This window comes from Eptesicus fuscus, chromosome 17 (assembly GCF_027574615.1).
Source record: "Eptesicus fuscus isolate TK198812 chromosome 17, DD_ASM_mEF_20220401, whole genome shotgun sequence".
Lineage (NCBI taxonomy): Eukaryota > Metazoa > Chordata > Mammalia > Chiroptera > Vespertilionidae > Eptesicus > Eptesicus fuscus.
This window is the reverse complement of record NC_072489.1, coordinates 18046548-18059983: the sequence shown is the minus strand read 5'-3', so window position 1 is coordinate 18059983 and position 13436 is coordinate 18046548. Positions and strand designations below refer to the sequence as shown.

General features: G+C 60.3%; 2 protein-coding genes across 4 annotated transcripts in view; one reads left to right on the top strand and one right to left on the bottom strand.

Moving 5' to 3' along the window:
* CDH23 (cadherin related 23) overlaps positions 1 to 13436 on the top strand; it is a 363598-nt gene that overhangs the window by 263123 nt on the left and 87039 nt on the right. For all 3 annotated transcript variants that reach the window (XM_028151376.2, XM_054728837.1, XM_054728836.1), the window contains 4 exons: positions 1216 to 1435; positions 2342 to 2494; positions 4440 to 4553; positions 7289 to 7437. In XM_028151376.2, the coding sequence (XP_028007177.2) occupies positions 1216 to 1435; positions 2342 to 2494; positions 4440 to 4553; positions 7289 to 7437 (636 nt within the window). The remainder of the gene's footprint in view (positions 1 to 1215; positions 1436 to 2341; positions 2495 to 4439; positions 4554 to 7288; positions 7438 to 13436) is intronic.
* C17H10orf105 (chromosome 17 C10orf105 homolog) lies at positions 10393 to 10821 on the bottom strand. The gene has a single exon (XM_054728839.1). It carries the CDS (start codon positions 10819 to 10821, stop codon positions 10393 to 10395), a length of 429 nt encoding a protein of 142 aa, XP_054584814.1.

The following is a 13436-nucleotide window of genomic DNA, read 5'->3' as shown; positions in this document are numbered from 1 at the left end:
GGGAACGGTCTTCGGATGCAGGAAGAGGGTTCTAGCTTGAGGTGTGTGGTTCCCAGGTTCCCTCTGCAACCTCAGCCGATAATGATTTCTGCTGGATGTGCAGAACTTTCTTTAGGGACTAGAGCCATGAGCAGAACCATCAGGAGTAGTGAGCCCTCCATCCAGGAAAGCATTCAAACCGAGTCTGGACACCCTCTAGTCCAGCTTGTTGGTGTGAATTAGACCAGACGACCTTGACATTGCCTTTCAATCCTGAGAGCCTTGTCTTGATGCAAAGCTCTTGTTTTAGTTATTATTACACATTTATTTCAAATGTCTTGAATTCTCTTTCATAAAAATTTCAACGTATCAGGGCGGGTCTTGAGTCAGGATCTCTCGTAAGAACTGGAAGTGCAGCTGGGAAGAGTGTAGGGATTTGGGAGGAGGATTGCAATGGCTTTTTCAATTTTATTTTTTTAAATATGTTTTAATTGATATTTTTAGAGAGGGAGCAGAAGAGAGAGAGAGAGAGAAACATTGATGAGAGAGACACATTGATCAGCTGCCTCCTGCACGCCCCCCAATGGGGATCAAGCCTGCCCTGACCAGGAATCGAACTGGAGACCTCTTGGCTCACCAGCCAGGCTCAATGGCTTTTTAAAAAATCAAATCTTTGAATGACTTTTTAAAATGGGCTCCAATATCATCTTATTTTTCTTGTTATCTTCAAATGAAAACAAAGCAGAGGCGGGGGTCCTGGCAGCTGGGCATTGTCTGTAGTTGAGCCCACATGATGGAGGGAGTCTGAGCAGTAACGGCTGCTCCGAGCCAGCGTCGCGGGGCTGGAGGGTGAGGGCGACTGCCGCACACTGCAGAGTTTGGAGGGTCCGAGCCAGCGGGGGTGAACCTGGGGGGCTTCCTAACAGGGAAAGCAGGGTTCTGAAGGGGGGACGTTGTGGGGACTGGGCTCTTGTTCTAAAACATCCCTTCCCCACCCCACCCCCGGCCCCACTTGGAGCATCTGGCACCTTCCAGCTCTGACATGCTGCCCTTAGAGAGCACCTGGCAGGGTGCGTTGGGGGCAGTGGCCCAGCCTGAGGCTCTCTGGGGGAGCAGGTGTGTCTGGCTGGAGGTGAGCATAGGTCAGTGGGAAGGAGGGAAGGAGGGGACACCTCTCTGGGGAGAAGCATCAGTCCCCGTGTCCCCACTCCTCACGCGGCCCCTCCCCTCCCGCAGGTGGTGGCCGTCGACCTGGACGAGGGCCTCAACGGGCTGGTGTCCTACCGCATGCAGGTGGGCATGCCCCGCATGGACTTCCTCATCAACAGCAGCAGCGGCGTGGTGGTCACCACCACCGAGCTGGACCGCGAGCGCATCGCCCAGTACCAGCTGCGGGTGGTGGCCACCGACGCGGGCACGCCCACCAAGAGCTCCACCAGCACGCTCACCATCCGAGGTGAGGGCGCGGGCTGCCTCCCGCTGTGGGCTGAGCACACGGGCGGCCTGGGGAGCCGGCGTGTCCCCCTGCTGGCCCCTGTCCGAGGGGGCGCAGGCCACCCTGCTAACGGGGCCTCACCTGGAGCCATTCAGCACGGCAGAGCCTTCCCTTCTCCACCAAGTGGAAAAGCCAGCGAGCCACCTTCTCCCCACCTGGCCACTGCTCGGTGTCCCAGAGCCCCGGAGAGGGAGCGGCCTGGAACCACTGCCAAGGTCCCCTTCTTTGATCCCGGCCACAGCAGAGAGGGTTTGGGCAGGGGCGGGGCCCTCGGGTCAGGAACAGCCTGGGGAGGTGACAGAGCCCTCTCTCCTTGGAAGGCTGTTTTTATTTGGAGGTGCAAAGGGGCCCTTCCCCTCCCACGTGCCTGAATCTCCATGAAAGGTGTCGCCCTGGGAGGAGGGCAGCTGGGACTCCCAGAGGCCCTGAGATTCCCCCTCCCCTCGGCCCTCTCCCTAATGCCCGCAGTCTCCGCCCTCTATCGGGGTGGGGCCAAGGAGGGCCACTATTCTCACCCACTCCGGCTACACCTTTAATTTTCGGAACGGAACTGGTACATTGACATGAGCTGTTGCCAGAGGGCCAGGAATAAGCCCTGAAATAAGTGTCGAGTGTGATGGGCAAGAGGTGGCCTGCTCCCTGGGACAGCATGAGCAGCAGCCCCCGGGGAACAGGGGCCGCCGGAGGGTGTGGGGTTCTGGTCAGCTCTCCTGGCCCAGCCAGCACGGGGCCCTCGGCTCACGACCGGGAGGTATTGACTCCTAGGAAACCCATTTCCCATCGGCCTGTGGTGTGAGCCACCGCCTTGGAGCTGGGTAGGCTGGCACAGAAGCCAGGCCCAGCCCCGTGTGCCGACTGTGCCCGCAGTGCTGGACGTGAACGACGAGACGCCCACCTTCTTCCCGGCCGTGTACAACGTGTCCGTGTCCGAGGACGTGCCGCGGGATTTCCGCGTGGTCTGGCTGAACTGCACCGACAACGACGTGGGCCTCAACGCTGAGCTCAGCTACTTCATCACAGGTGCGGCCCTGCCTCCACCCCTTCCAGGTGTCCTGCTGCTGGGCTGGGGCCAGGGGAGGGGGAAGAGACCCAGGCCGGCCATCGGTTAGCCCCTGCTAGAGCCTCCCTGAGGATTTGCTCTCGGCTTTGCCCAAGGGCTTTGGAGCTGGGTCCCCAGGGGTGAGAGGACTTACCAAGGCTCAGTCCAGAGGGAGGTGGAGCCAATGACTCCACCTGCTCCCCACACCACCCCGTGTTAGGGTGACGAAGCAGACTGGAGGAACGTGGCCTTGTCCTTTGCCGGGGCCCTTCACTTAGGAAGAGGGTTCCCATCCGTTTAGAGGCGGATGGTTTAGATCTCTAAATGGGATAGTTTTAGCTGCCACAACTTGAAGAGCCGTGCAGAAATATTATAAGGCCATGTCCTGACTCAACAGGTGAAAGGGAGCCGTGATCGATTAGTGATGTCTGCCATGACAGTAGGCTTTGTGGAGGCGACATGCCATGTGTTAGCCATTCCTGGATTAGAGCAAGTGTCCCCGCATTCCTCAGTCGGTGGAGTACCTGAGAGGTGCTGGCATGCGTGCGGGTGGGGGATAGCTCTCTCACATTCCTGAGCCCGCCCTTGGCCCTTCTGCTGGTTCAGTCTTCCTGCAGCCATAATACACACATGTTCATATGCACAAATGTGTGTGCACACATCTACAATACTCACACCAGTGTCCCTGACGCCTCTCCCCAAGGAATCCCAGGCTCACGGCCCATCTGCAACTTGCTGCACCAAGATGACCTCCCAGCCTCTCCCTTTCAGATGCTTTCCCTCCTTCCCCTCCATAAAGGGGTCCACCCGCCTCAGGCCCTCTCCTCCCAGTCTGGTCCTCCAGACTGCCCTGGGGGGGCTCAGTTATCAAGACCCCCACACGGTACCAGCCATGGTTGAGCCCCAGCACTGCTTGTGTCTTAGTTCCTCCCTGGCCCTCTCGGAGCCAGACTGGGGAGCCGATACTGGAGGCTTGAGGGCAGGGGGTTTCCCCAGGGGCAACCATGTCAGAACGAGGGAGCGTGTGGCACCAGCCCCCAGGAAGACTTCCCTGAGGAGGCCTGTTCCTGCTCACCTGAGAGCCCTCCCAGCCCTGGGATTCTCGGGTTTTAATTTTGCACCTTCTTCGAGGAGCCTGCAGGGTCCTGTTCCCAGGTAGCCCAAATCCAGTGCAGTGGCGCCCTCTGCTGCCCAGAGCACCACACTGCCTGCCAAGAGCAGTGGAGGAGTCCCCACACTGTTCTGGAGTCCTTTCCTGGCTCCTGGCTCCTTCAGGAAGGAGACCTCACACTCCCCACCTGCCCCAGAACTCAGGGAGACTCAGTAGCACCTGTCTCCTGTCCACCTGCCAGTACTTTTCACTCGAGCCTCTGGGAGCCCCTCCTCAGAGAACCCGAGATCAGGGACCTGGAGAATGCTCAGCCATCCCCAAAGACCCAGCCACATTTAAAAGGCCCAGCCCAGCCCAGCCTAACTGCTCAGACACTCCTACGGGACAGGCAGGTAACCGGCTGGTGAAGGACACGGGCTGGGGAGCGGACGGCTGGACTGGAGTCCTACACCCCAAATAGGTGACTAACCCAGAGCACCGCACGTAACCTCATTAAAGGAGCGTGTCCTTGTCTGTGACACGGAGACAGTGATAGTGTACATGAAACAGAACGGCGCACAGTAGGTGCTCAACAAATGTCAGGTAGACCCTTGTGATTTCAGGCATTCGCACCCCCGCCTAAGCCCACTCAGGCCACACCCTCATCAGAGCCCCCCAGAACCCTGCTCTCAGGCAGCGCCCCGTGGGCAGCACCGCCTTTCATCCCTGGACCAACTCTAGTGTCGGGGCTCAGAAGCAGAGGTGGGGTGCCCCCTCCCTTTCCCGAGCCAGGAGCCCTGTTTCCTGACCGAAGCTGCATTCTCTTTTGCCCACAGGAGGAAACGTGGATGGGAAGTTCAGCGTTGGCTACCGTGACGCCGTGGTGAGAACGGTGGTGAACCTGGACCGGGAGACCACGGCCGCGTACACACTCGTCCTGGAGGCCATTGGTACGCACCGGCCCTCCCTGCACACCACACACCGCTGCTCTGGGCAGCGTTCACATGAGGCGCCAGGCCTTGAGCCAACGGTTCTGCCCTGATGCCAGTGGAGAAAGGGCGGGCGGACATCGACATATTGCTGAGTACTTTCCAGGCAGGAGGCTCGGTGCCCGGTGCGGTATGCACACTAAGGTGGTGTGGTGGGAGTCACATGGGAGCCAAGTGAAAGACCAGCATGTGGACAAATCACTGCAGAGCCGGGCCAAACAAGCAGACAGGGAGAAGGGACGACCCCAGAGCGGCCGCACAGAGGGTGGTGGAAATGTGGTAAGGGGGGGAGGTGGCATCAGGGAATACCATTGGATCAGTTAGTTGCAAATTTTAAAATAAACTGACTTCAGGAATATGAGCTCACAGAACCAGTCCGCCGGGAGGTGGGTGGAGCTTCAGGTATGACGATCTGGGGCTCGGGGGATGCCACCAGGCCTCAGTCTCTCTTTGTGGCCCGGCTCGGCCTCTGCCTCACATGGAGACAAGTTGCTGCTGCTGCCCAGGCCTCAGTCCTCTTGGGTTCAAGTGTGGCAGCAGGAGACAGCATTGTCTCTTTCCCCGTCTCCCCAGCGGAAGCCTGGGAGGAGCTCTGATTAGTTCCACCTGCCCCGTGCCTGTCCCGGAACCCCTGGTCATGGTCAAGAGGGTGAGGTGTGCTGGTGGCTTAGGCCTACATCGCATGCCTGTTCCTGGAGCTGGGGGGCAGTCAGACCCACCTGGAACCCCAGGCCTCAGAGTCAGGAAGGGTGGTCCTTGGAGCAACCTTCAGGGCATGGACTTACCTCAGGGCAGGATGGTGCTTACGGGGAGAAATGAGGCAGGCCCACCACCAGCTTGAGGGCCAAGTGAGGTTTTAGTACAAGGAGAAGCAGGGAGGGCATTTCAGGCAGAGGAGCCAGCCCATGCAAGGGCCTGGAGGTGGGACAGAGCCGTGTGTGTGTGTGTGTGTGTGTGTGTGTGTGTGTGTGTGTGTGTTTGTCTGTCTGAGTCCCCTTTGCTGCTCTTTAGCATGGCATATATTGGGGAAGGGACTGCGATCGGGTAGGGGCAGCAATGGGGGCCTAAATGTTAGGCTGGAAGTTTGGGCTTCAGTTTCCAGGCAGCAGGAGCCCGTGAGGGCTCTGGGTAGGAGGAGGGCATGAGACCTTTGCCTCCCCGCTGGCCCTGGCCCTCCCTGAAGCACCCAGTTCAGGGTTTGCACTGAGCTCTGGGTGGAAAGGAATGTGCTCTCTGGCCTCACTCCTTCCAGCCGCAGTCCCTCCCCAGCCTGCCCACGCCCACACGCATCTTCCCTCTGCCTTGCTCTCCTCCCACCCTGGGCAGCCACACCGCCCTCTGGGGACCCGTCATCCCCACTGGGACCAGCCTTCATGACAAGCACTGGCTAGCAGGATAGGGCTCAGCTCTGGCCTTTTATGGGCCTGCCAGCTCACACTGTCCCCAGCCGGGGCAAGTAAGCGGGACCCCCAGGGCAGTGGGAGGATGAGAGGACTCAGGCTGGGCGACTGCATCCCAGCACGTGTCAGCTGGCCTGGGGAAGGGTCACCTCTGGCCCTCGGGCAACTCTCGCTGCCCTGCCGAAGCCTGGGAGGAGCTCCGGGGTGACTGTCCTTGCGGAGACATACAGCTTGGTCACAGCTCCTTCCGCCAGGAAGAATGATTCAACAGCTGCCCTGGGGCTGAGCCACCTCCCCAGCTCGGGAGGTCCTGCAGGGAGCTGAAGGGGAAGGACCCCCAGCTACCTTAGGCTTAGCAATCCAGCAGGGCCCACATCCCGGAGTGTGGCGGACCCACAGACCAAGGCTACCCCTGAAGCATGTTTGACCCATCTCGTGTTTCATGTTGAATGACAGTTGTGGGCATTTAAAAATCAGACTTTATTTAAAAACTCATGTTCAATTTCTCTTGAGAAATCAGATCTAGTGTCACTGGGCCACTGTGTATGGATGGCAGAGGGCAGCGGCCTTGAGGCGGGCCCGCCTGACAGCAGCTGGGTTTGTGACCTCAGTCCCCGAATCTGTTTCCTGGGGCTGCTGTGACCACGTCCCACAGAGTCGGTGGCTTCAAAGAGCAGAAATGGATCCCCTCGTGGCTCTGGGGCCAGGAGTTAAATTAAGGGTCAGCAGGGCCACATTCCCTCCCGAGGCCCCAGGGAGAACCCTTCCTGGACTCTGCTGGTGCCAGGTGGCTCCACGCGTTCTGGGCTTGTGGCCACAGGAGCCAGTCTCTCCCTCCAACGTAAGGTGGCCTTCCCCTCTCTCAACTCTCCCTCTGCCTTTCTCTGAGAAGGACCCTTGGCATTGGACATATAGCTCACCTGATGATCCAGGACGTGTCATCTCTAGATCCTTACCCTAATTACCCTAATTACCTCTCCCAAGACCCTTTTCCCAATAAGCTGACATTCACAGGTTCCCAGGGACTTGACATGAGCATGTCTTTCGGGGCCACCATTCGGCCACTTCATGCCTCCGCTCCCTCCTCTGTGAAACGGGAATATTCACCACAGCGCCTGCTTCACAGGCTGCTTGAGAGACTGAGGCACATGTTAGATGTCGTTAGTGTCATTCCTAATCTAGGAAGGAAAAGAGCTGCCCGCACGGGCCACCGTGGCTGGGGCGAGCAGGGCACGTGCCCAGGAAATTTGCCCCTCAGGCCGCTGCTAACAGCCCACCCTCCATCGCCTCCCACAGACAACGGCCCCGTGGGCAAGCGGCGCACCGGCACCGCCACCGTGTTCGTCACTGTCCTGGACGTGAATGACAACCGGCCCATCTTCCTGCAGAGCAGCTACGAGGCCAGTGTCCCCGAGGACATCCCCGAGGGCCACAGCATCGTGCAGGTGGGTGTGGCTGGTGGGCTGGGGGCAGGCAGGGCCACACTCGGGTCTGAGCGCACATGCTCAGTGGCGTCGTGGCGGGGAGGGATGGAAACAGGAGCGGGCCCAGCTGCTGCCCCGAGAGTAGCCAGTGCTGTGGGGAAGGGGGACCCAGGCCCCCTCCTCCCTGGGACAGAGTAGGACCCCAGGTTACTATGTAATCAAGGACAGGGCCCTGGCTCCGCCCCCAAACACAGAAAGGAGGCGTTGGCCCCCTCTTCTTCCTCCCCACAGCACTCGCCTGGTGCCGCCCCTCCCAGGTGGGCCTTTCAGAGCAGAGAGGAGATGGCCTGGTTGCATTTTCCCGGAAAGGAGTTGAGGAGGGAGCCAGGGCCCAGCGCTGCCCAGAACAGAGTGGCTTTCATGGGCCCTTGGCCGAAGCTCCTCTCCTGGGAAACAACCAGGCACGAGAAGAAAGGGGGCAGACGCAGAGGGAGAGTGGAGGGCCTGGAAGTGGGGCCCGGGCCCTCCCCAGCACCCGGAGGCCTCTGCGCTGGGTGGGGAGGGAGGCCGGGAATGAATTACCCTCTTCATCTGCTGCAAGGGTTCCCGGCTTGGAGGCTGAGCCAAACACAGCAAAACTGGGCCTGCCCGCTGCGGCGGGCTCTGGGCTTGGGAGGCTGGGAGTGCGCCCGCCACCCTGCCTGGGGACTAGGAAGGAGGCAGGGAAGGGCTGGGAGCAGGGTGCTGGCGCCCAGAGGCACCAGGAGTCCAGAAAACCACGGGGATTTACAAGGGCCTGGCTGGTTCCCGGAGGAGGAGGTTCTCTCCCTCTGTGTCCGCTCTGGTGGCCTGGAGAGCCCCTCCCCCCTGGCGAATACCTGCCACCCTGGGGTATGGCCAGGCCTCTGAGAACCCCTCCCCATCCCCAGCCTTTCCTTCTCCCTCAGGCCTCAGGGCAGCCTCACCCCCGACCCCTGGTCTCCAGGAAGAGAACACCTGGTGCCAAGCAGGGCACTGGCCAGGGGGTGGCCTGGGGGACTGACTGTAGGAAGGGTTCATCCTGGGATGTCTCAGGGAGGCCGGGGGCGGGGAGGGGAGAGGAGGGGTAACAGCCTGTTGGGAGAAGGCCTGCCCACTTTCTAAACCCAAAGGATTGGTTTCTGTTACACAACACTCAGACCAGTCCTAGACCTGCCAGGCATGTGGGGCAGCCCTGTTCTCCCCCTTCCTCAGGGAGAGAGGCAGGCACCAGCTTCTCCCGGAAGCTCCTGTCCAAGCAGGACTCTCTGGGGCGTCATCCCCACCTGGAGGAAGGGTGCAGGAGCCTCTCCGCAGGGCCTGCTTGCAGAGAGAGCTGCTCCCTGGGGGCGTCTGAGGGAAGACAGGACTCCTTAGGCTTTGGGGGCAGGTGGATGTACCCAGACTGGGCCTCCCGTCTGTCACTCAGTAACCAGTCTCATTCTTCGTGCCCCAGCGGGTGGAGCCGAGTGAGGGGCTGGGCGCAGTCTCACCCTCTGTGAGCTCCCAGCGCGGAGGAGGGAAGAGACACAGATAGACAAGGATGACCCACACAGCCAAGGGGCCGTGATCCCCGTCCTCCCTCCAGAGGTACAGAGTCGGGCGGTTCCGGCCACAGTGACTTTCAGCTGGAGAGCAGAGGGCTTCCTGAGGGGGGCACAGCCCGAGAACAGGTGATGTCCTGGGTCCAGATGAGGCTAGAATGGTAGTTCAGAGCCAGTTCCCAGGTGCCGCGCACCAGACCGAGGCGCCCGGCCTTTGTCCAGCCAGCACGAGGGAGCGGTGATGGTTTGGGAGCTGGGAGGAGTGGAACCAGAGCTGTCTTTGAGAAGACCGGCCAGCTGCACTGTGGGTCATAGCAGGGGGAGGTGGGCAGCCCCGTGGCCGAGCAGGCGGTGACCCTGGCTGGCCCCTCAGATCCCCCTCTGCCCATTCTCCAAGTGTGGGCGCCAACCACGGCACAGAGCCCTGGCTTTGGGAGGAGAAGGAAGAGTTAGAGGCTCTGAGCAGCCCGCCCTCAGTGGGATTGCTTAGACAGGTAGCCAGGCAAGGAAGCAATCACCCAAGAGATAGAACCCCATTGTGGTCCAGGCTGTGAGTCCATAGCTGTCCTGGAGAAAGCTGGACCCTCCCACTGAAGAGAGGCCGCCGCCTTCCCTGGGTGAGGCATGGAGCCATGCTGATGTGTCCACAGAGCCCAGGTGGCATCACCTTCAGTGGCTGGCAGTGCCTCCTGCCACTCTGACACAACCGGCCTGGCCTCTGCAGGGAGTGGTTAACCCGTTCTCGGCCCCTTCCTGGTCCATCCCAACTACATGGGTGCGTTGAAGGGGGGCAGCCAAGGTCGCAATTGGCTGGTCAGTATTGGGAGTCTCACTTGCCCGCCCTCCCCCTCCCAGCAGGCACCCAGGCATCTGGTCTACCACAGGGTGCAGCTGCTCCCAGGGATTGCTGGGCAATGCTGGCAGGGCCCAGGAAAGCGAGAGGGGTCTCTGGGTTCCCTTTGGCCTTGGGCCCTGAGTGGACCCCGGGGCAGAACAGTACCTTGTCAACAGTTTAGACTTGGCTGGAGGGAACCGTTAGCCATTCGGCAACTTGCACTGAAATCTGAGCTGGGTTTGGCAGTGGAGGGAGCATGCCTGCTGTTGGGAATCAGGCCCTGCTCCCTGGAGGCGGTGGGTGCCTCCTTGCCAGAGTGGAACCCTGGGGTCCAGCTTGTTCTCTCCAGAGCCTCGGCCCAGGGTCCAGGCTGCCGCTTCCCACACCGGCCAGCAGTCTCAGCAGCAGCAGCGGGCGGGTCTGCAGAGAGGAAGGTGTTCTCCCAGGGCTTCCTGGGAAAGGCCTTGGGCCTGGGCACACAGGGTGTCGGGGCCGCTGTCTTCCTGCAGCCTGTGGTGCCAGGCTGTGTCCGAGGGAGGGGGGTCCGAGGCCAGATCCTGGGCGGCGGCGGGCAGCCTGTCATATCTTGGTAGATTCCGTGCAGTCCCAGCCATGGTTGCTGTCGTGGTCCGGCAGGGAGCGCTGCGGTGCGGGCCGGCCACGCCGGAAGCTGTGCAGGGAGCGGCGCAGGGAGCCCAGGCGCGTCCAGAGCCGGAGCTGGGGCTCGCTGGGGCTCCCGGGGTGGTGGGGCATGCGCTCTCGAGCCTGGCGGCTGGGGTCCAGTGCAGCCGGCTTGCAGAGGGTCATGAACAGCAGACAGGAGGCCAGCAGGAGGAAGATACAGGCCAAGGCAATGAGCACGGGCAGGGGGGCCGCTGCCTCCACAGGGCTCCCCGGAGTGCCAGTTGTGGGGGGACTGGGGCCCTCTGTGCTCATGGCTCCTGCAACAGGAATGGGACAGAAGCTCAGAGGCAAATCAGCTGGACCCAGGCCTGGGGAGGGGAACATGGGTGGGGGCTGGGCGCTGCTAAACCAGCAGCAGGTAGCCTCACAGCCATTTTACAGTGAGGCCCACAGAGGCGACAGGCTAAGGTCACACAGCGGGAAAACGGTGGAGCTGGGCCTGAACTCGGGTTCTGTCTCCCTGCCCGCCGGCAGGGGAGGAGCCAGGAATTTTAAAATCAGTCCTCATGAATCACAATAGAGTCTTAGACCCGAAAACCTGGGATCTAAGACCAACGCCTCAATAACTTGCTCTGTGAGCAGAAATGAGTCCTGGAGTGTGGGGTGCAAAGAACCTAGCAGTTATGCCAAGGCTGCAAACGAGGGGCCCACCAGTGTGTTTCGTTTGGCTCTTGCAGTATTTTTATAAATTTAAATTGTGATTAAAAACCGCAAACAACAAAAAAATAAGAGATTTCACATAACTATCTGGACATCTTATATCTCTGGAAATTTCCAAATTTCAACACTGGCAATAGGAGGCCAATTGTGCCTGGCACGCAGTGGCTGGGGCTGAGCAGCAGCTGCCTCCGTTAGATAAGGCACTGGCCCCCAGCTCGCCGCACTCCCCCAGGCCCACTGCATGCCTTACACCACCTGCCAGGCCCCCTGGTGCTTCCCGAGACAGCCCCGCTCTCCCATGACCAGTAAACTGAGGCCACTAAGGGTAGGCCAGGCCCAAGGACACACTGAGCCAGAACCAGGTTTCCTGACTCCTGGCCCCAGGGCCTGGCCAATCCTCTGGCTCCCAACCCTCTCCCAGGGCCCACGGAGCTGCTCTGAGAACAGGTGGGAGAGAACCCACAGAGAACACGGAGTTGGCAGGGTGGGGCTCGGAACCCACACAAACACCAGTCACCGCTCATCACATAGGATAACACTAGAGGGAGCACGGCGGATGGTCCGTTACAGCTGCTTGCAGAGCCAGGCTGGTGGGTAGCATGGGAGCAGGGGACAGGTGGGCAGGTGAGGTGCCTCTGGAGGTGCAGGTGCCTGGGCCAGGCTGGTGGAATGCCAGAGGCAGGCCCAGTGCAGTCGGCCCTTCCAGTTCCCCAAGAGAAGCCAGAAGTCTGGATTTTTAGGCAAACTTTTCCCGGTGTTTCAATGTTGGCAACGAATTCAAATTTGGTTAACGCAAGATTGAGAGAGAGAGGAGTGGGGGCTAAACAGGCGCAATTCCAAACACTTTGGAATGCATTTTCAAATATTTAAAACACTACAGCAGGCCAAACAAAACACACAATCGGGCTACATCCAGCTTTGCGAGCCAGCCTTTGTGATCTTTGATTTCTACAAACACAGGACAGGAAACCCCAAGGATGGTCCAATAATAACCATTTCTTTCTCTTTGCTCTTGGAGACTTCGGTGAGACTGGGGTAGCGGATTTCCCTTCTTTCCCCGACGTGCAGCCTAGGCTAACTCACAGCCGTGTTCCTGCACCTACACTCAGCAGGAGGCACTGCAGGTGGCTGCAGAGGGTCCCTGTCAGCAGGCAGTAGGAAGTGGAGAGGGCCACCTGCTCCCACTTCCAGACCCCCACCCCCAGTCCCCCACCCAGGCACTCACCAGCAGCCATAGGACCAACTTCTTGCTGCCTTCAGCCTTGCCCTGTGCCCGGCCGACTAAGGGCAGCCAGTGCACCCCACCCCACTTCCTACCCACTCCCTGCCACCACTCCTTCCAGCATTTCCAGGCAGAACGGGACCCCTCCCAGCTCCCAGCTGGAAACTCTGATGCCCATCTAGCTACCCAGGACCTCCGCCTTGCAGGCATCGCCTGGAGGGCACTCTGGCCACGGGTTGTCCCTTCCCTGAATCTGAGCATGGAGGACAGATGGCATATGCCCACCGCCATCTCCCATGGGGAAAAAACTGGCTGTCCCTCAATTTCACCCCAGCAGGCTGGGCAGAGTGGGTCGCCTCCCTTCACTCTCCCGCTAGGCCTGGCTTTGGGCTCTGCTTGGCTGGCAGTAAGAAAAGCGCAGTCTGAAGTGGGAGAAGTCCCAGTCCTGCTGATCCTACTGTTATTCTGAGGCCTGCACATGGATCTGGAGACCTGATGAGGCCAGCAAAGCAGGCCCTGGCTTCCGTCCTTGGGAAGCACTTTAATAAAGAGACCCATGAGGCTCTGACCAGCATCTGAGTCATTCCCTTGGAAGCAAAAGATTCCCAAGTGCTGAGAGCATCAAGCCCCCTCCCTGGAGCACATGCCAGGCAGCTGCAGGCCCCTCGGTGCCCCTCTGACCAGCCAGGCCAGCTGGTTCCGGAAAAGGAGGCCTCTGCCAGACCGAGGTGTGGAATCTCCCTGAGGGCAGGGCAGCCGGCAGCCCCGCTCTGGCCGTAGCTCTGAAGCTTAGTCCAGAACCTTCTGTCTTGCCTCAGAGTTCCATAGAGCAGGGCCTCAGAGCACATGTTGCTGTTTGGCTTCGGGCTAGCCACTGCCCCCATTAGGCCTCCCACTCTCCACAGAAGCGGGGGGCCTCCCCAGTCTGAGCACACCCTCACCGCCCCCCCCCCACTTTCCTCCCCAGACCTCCTGCGGTCCCCCAGGCACTGACCTCAGAGCCAGCCCTCAGCAGTCCCCAGCCGGGCGGAGGGTCTTCTCGGCTGTCCCAGGGAGA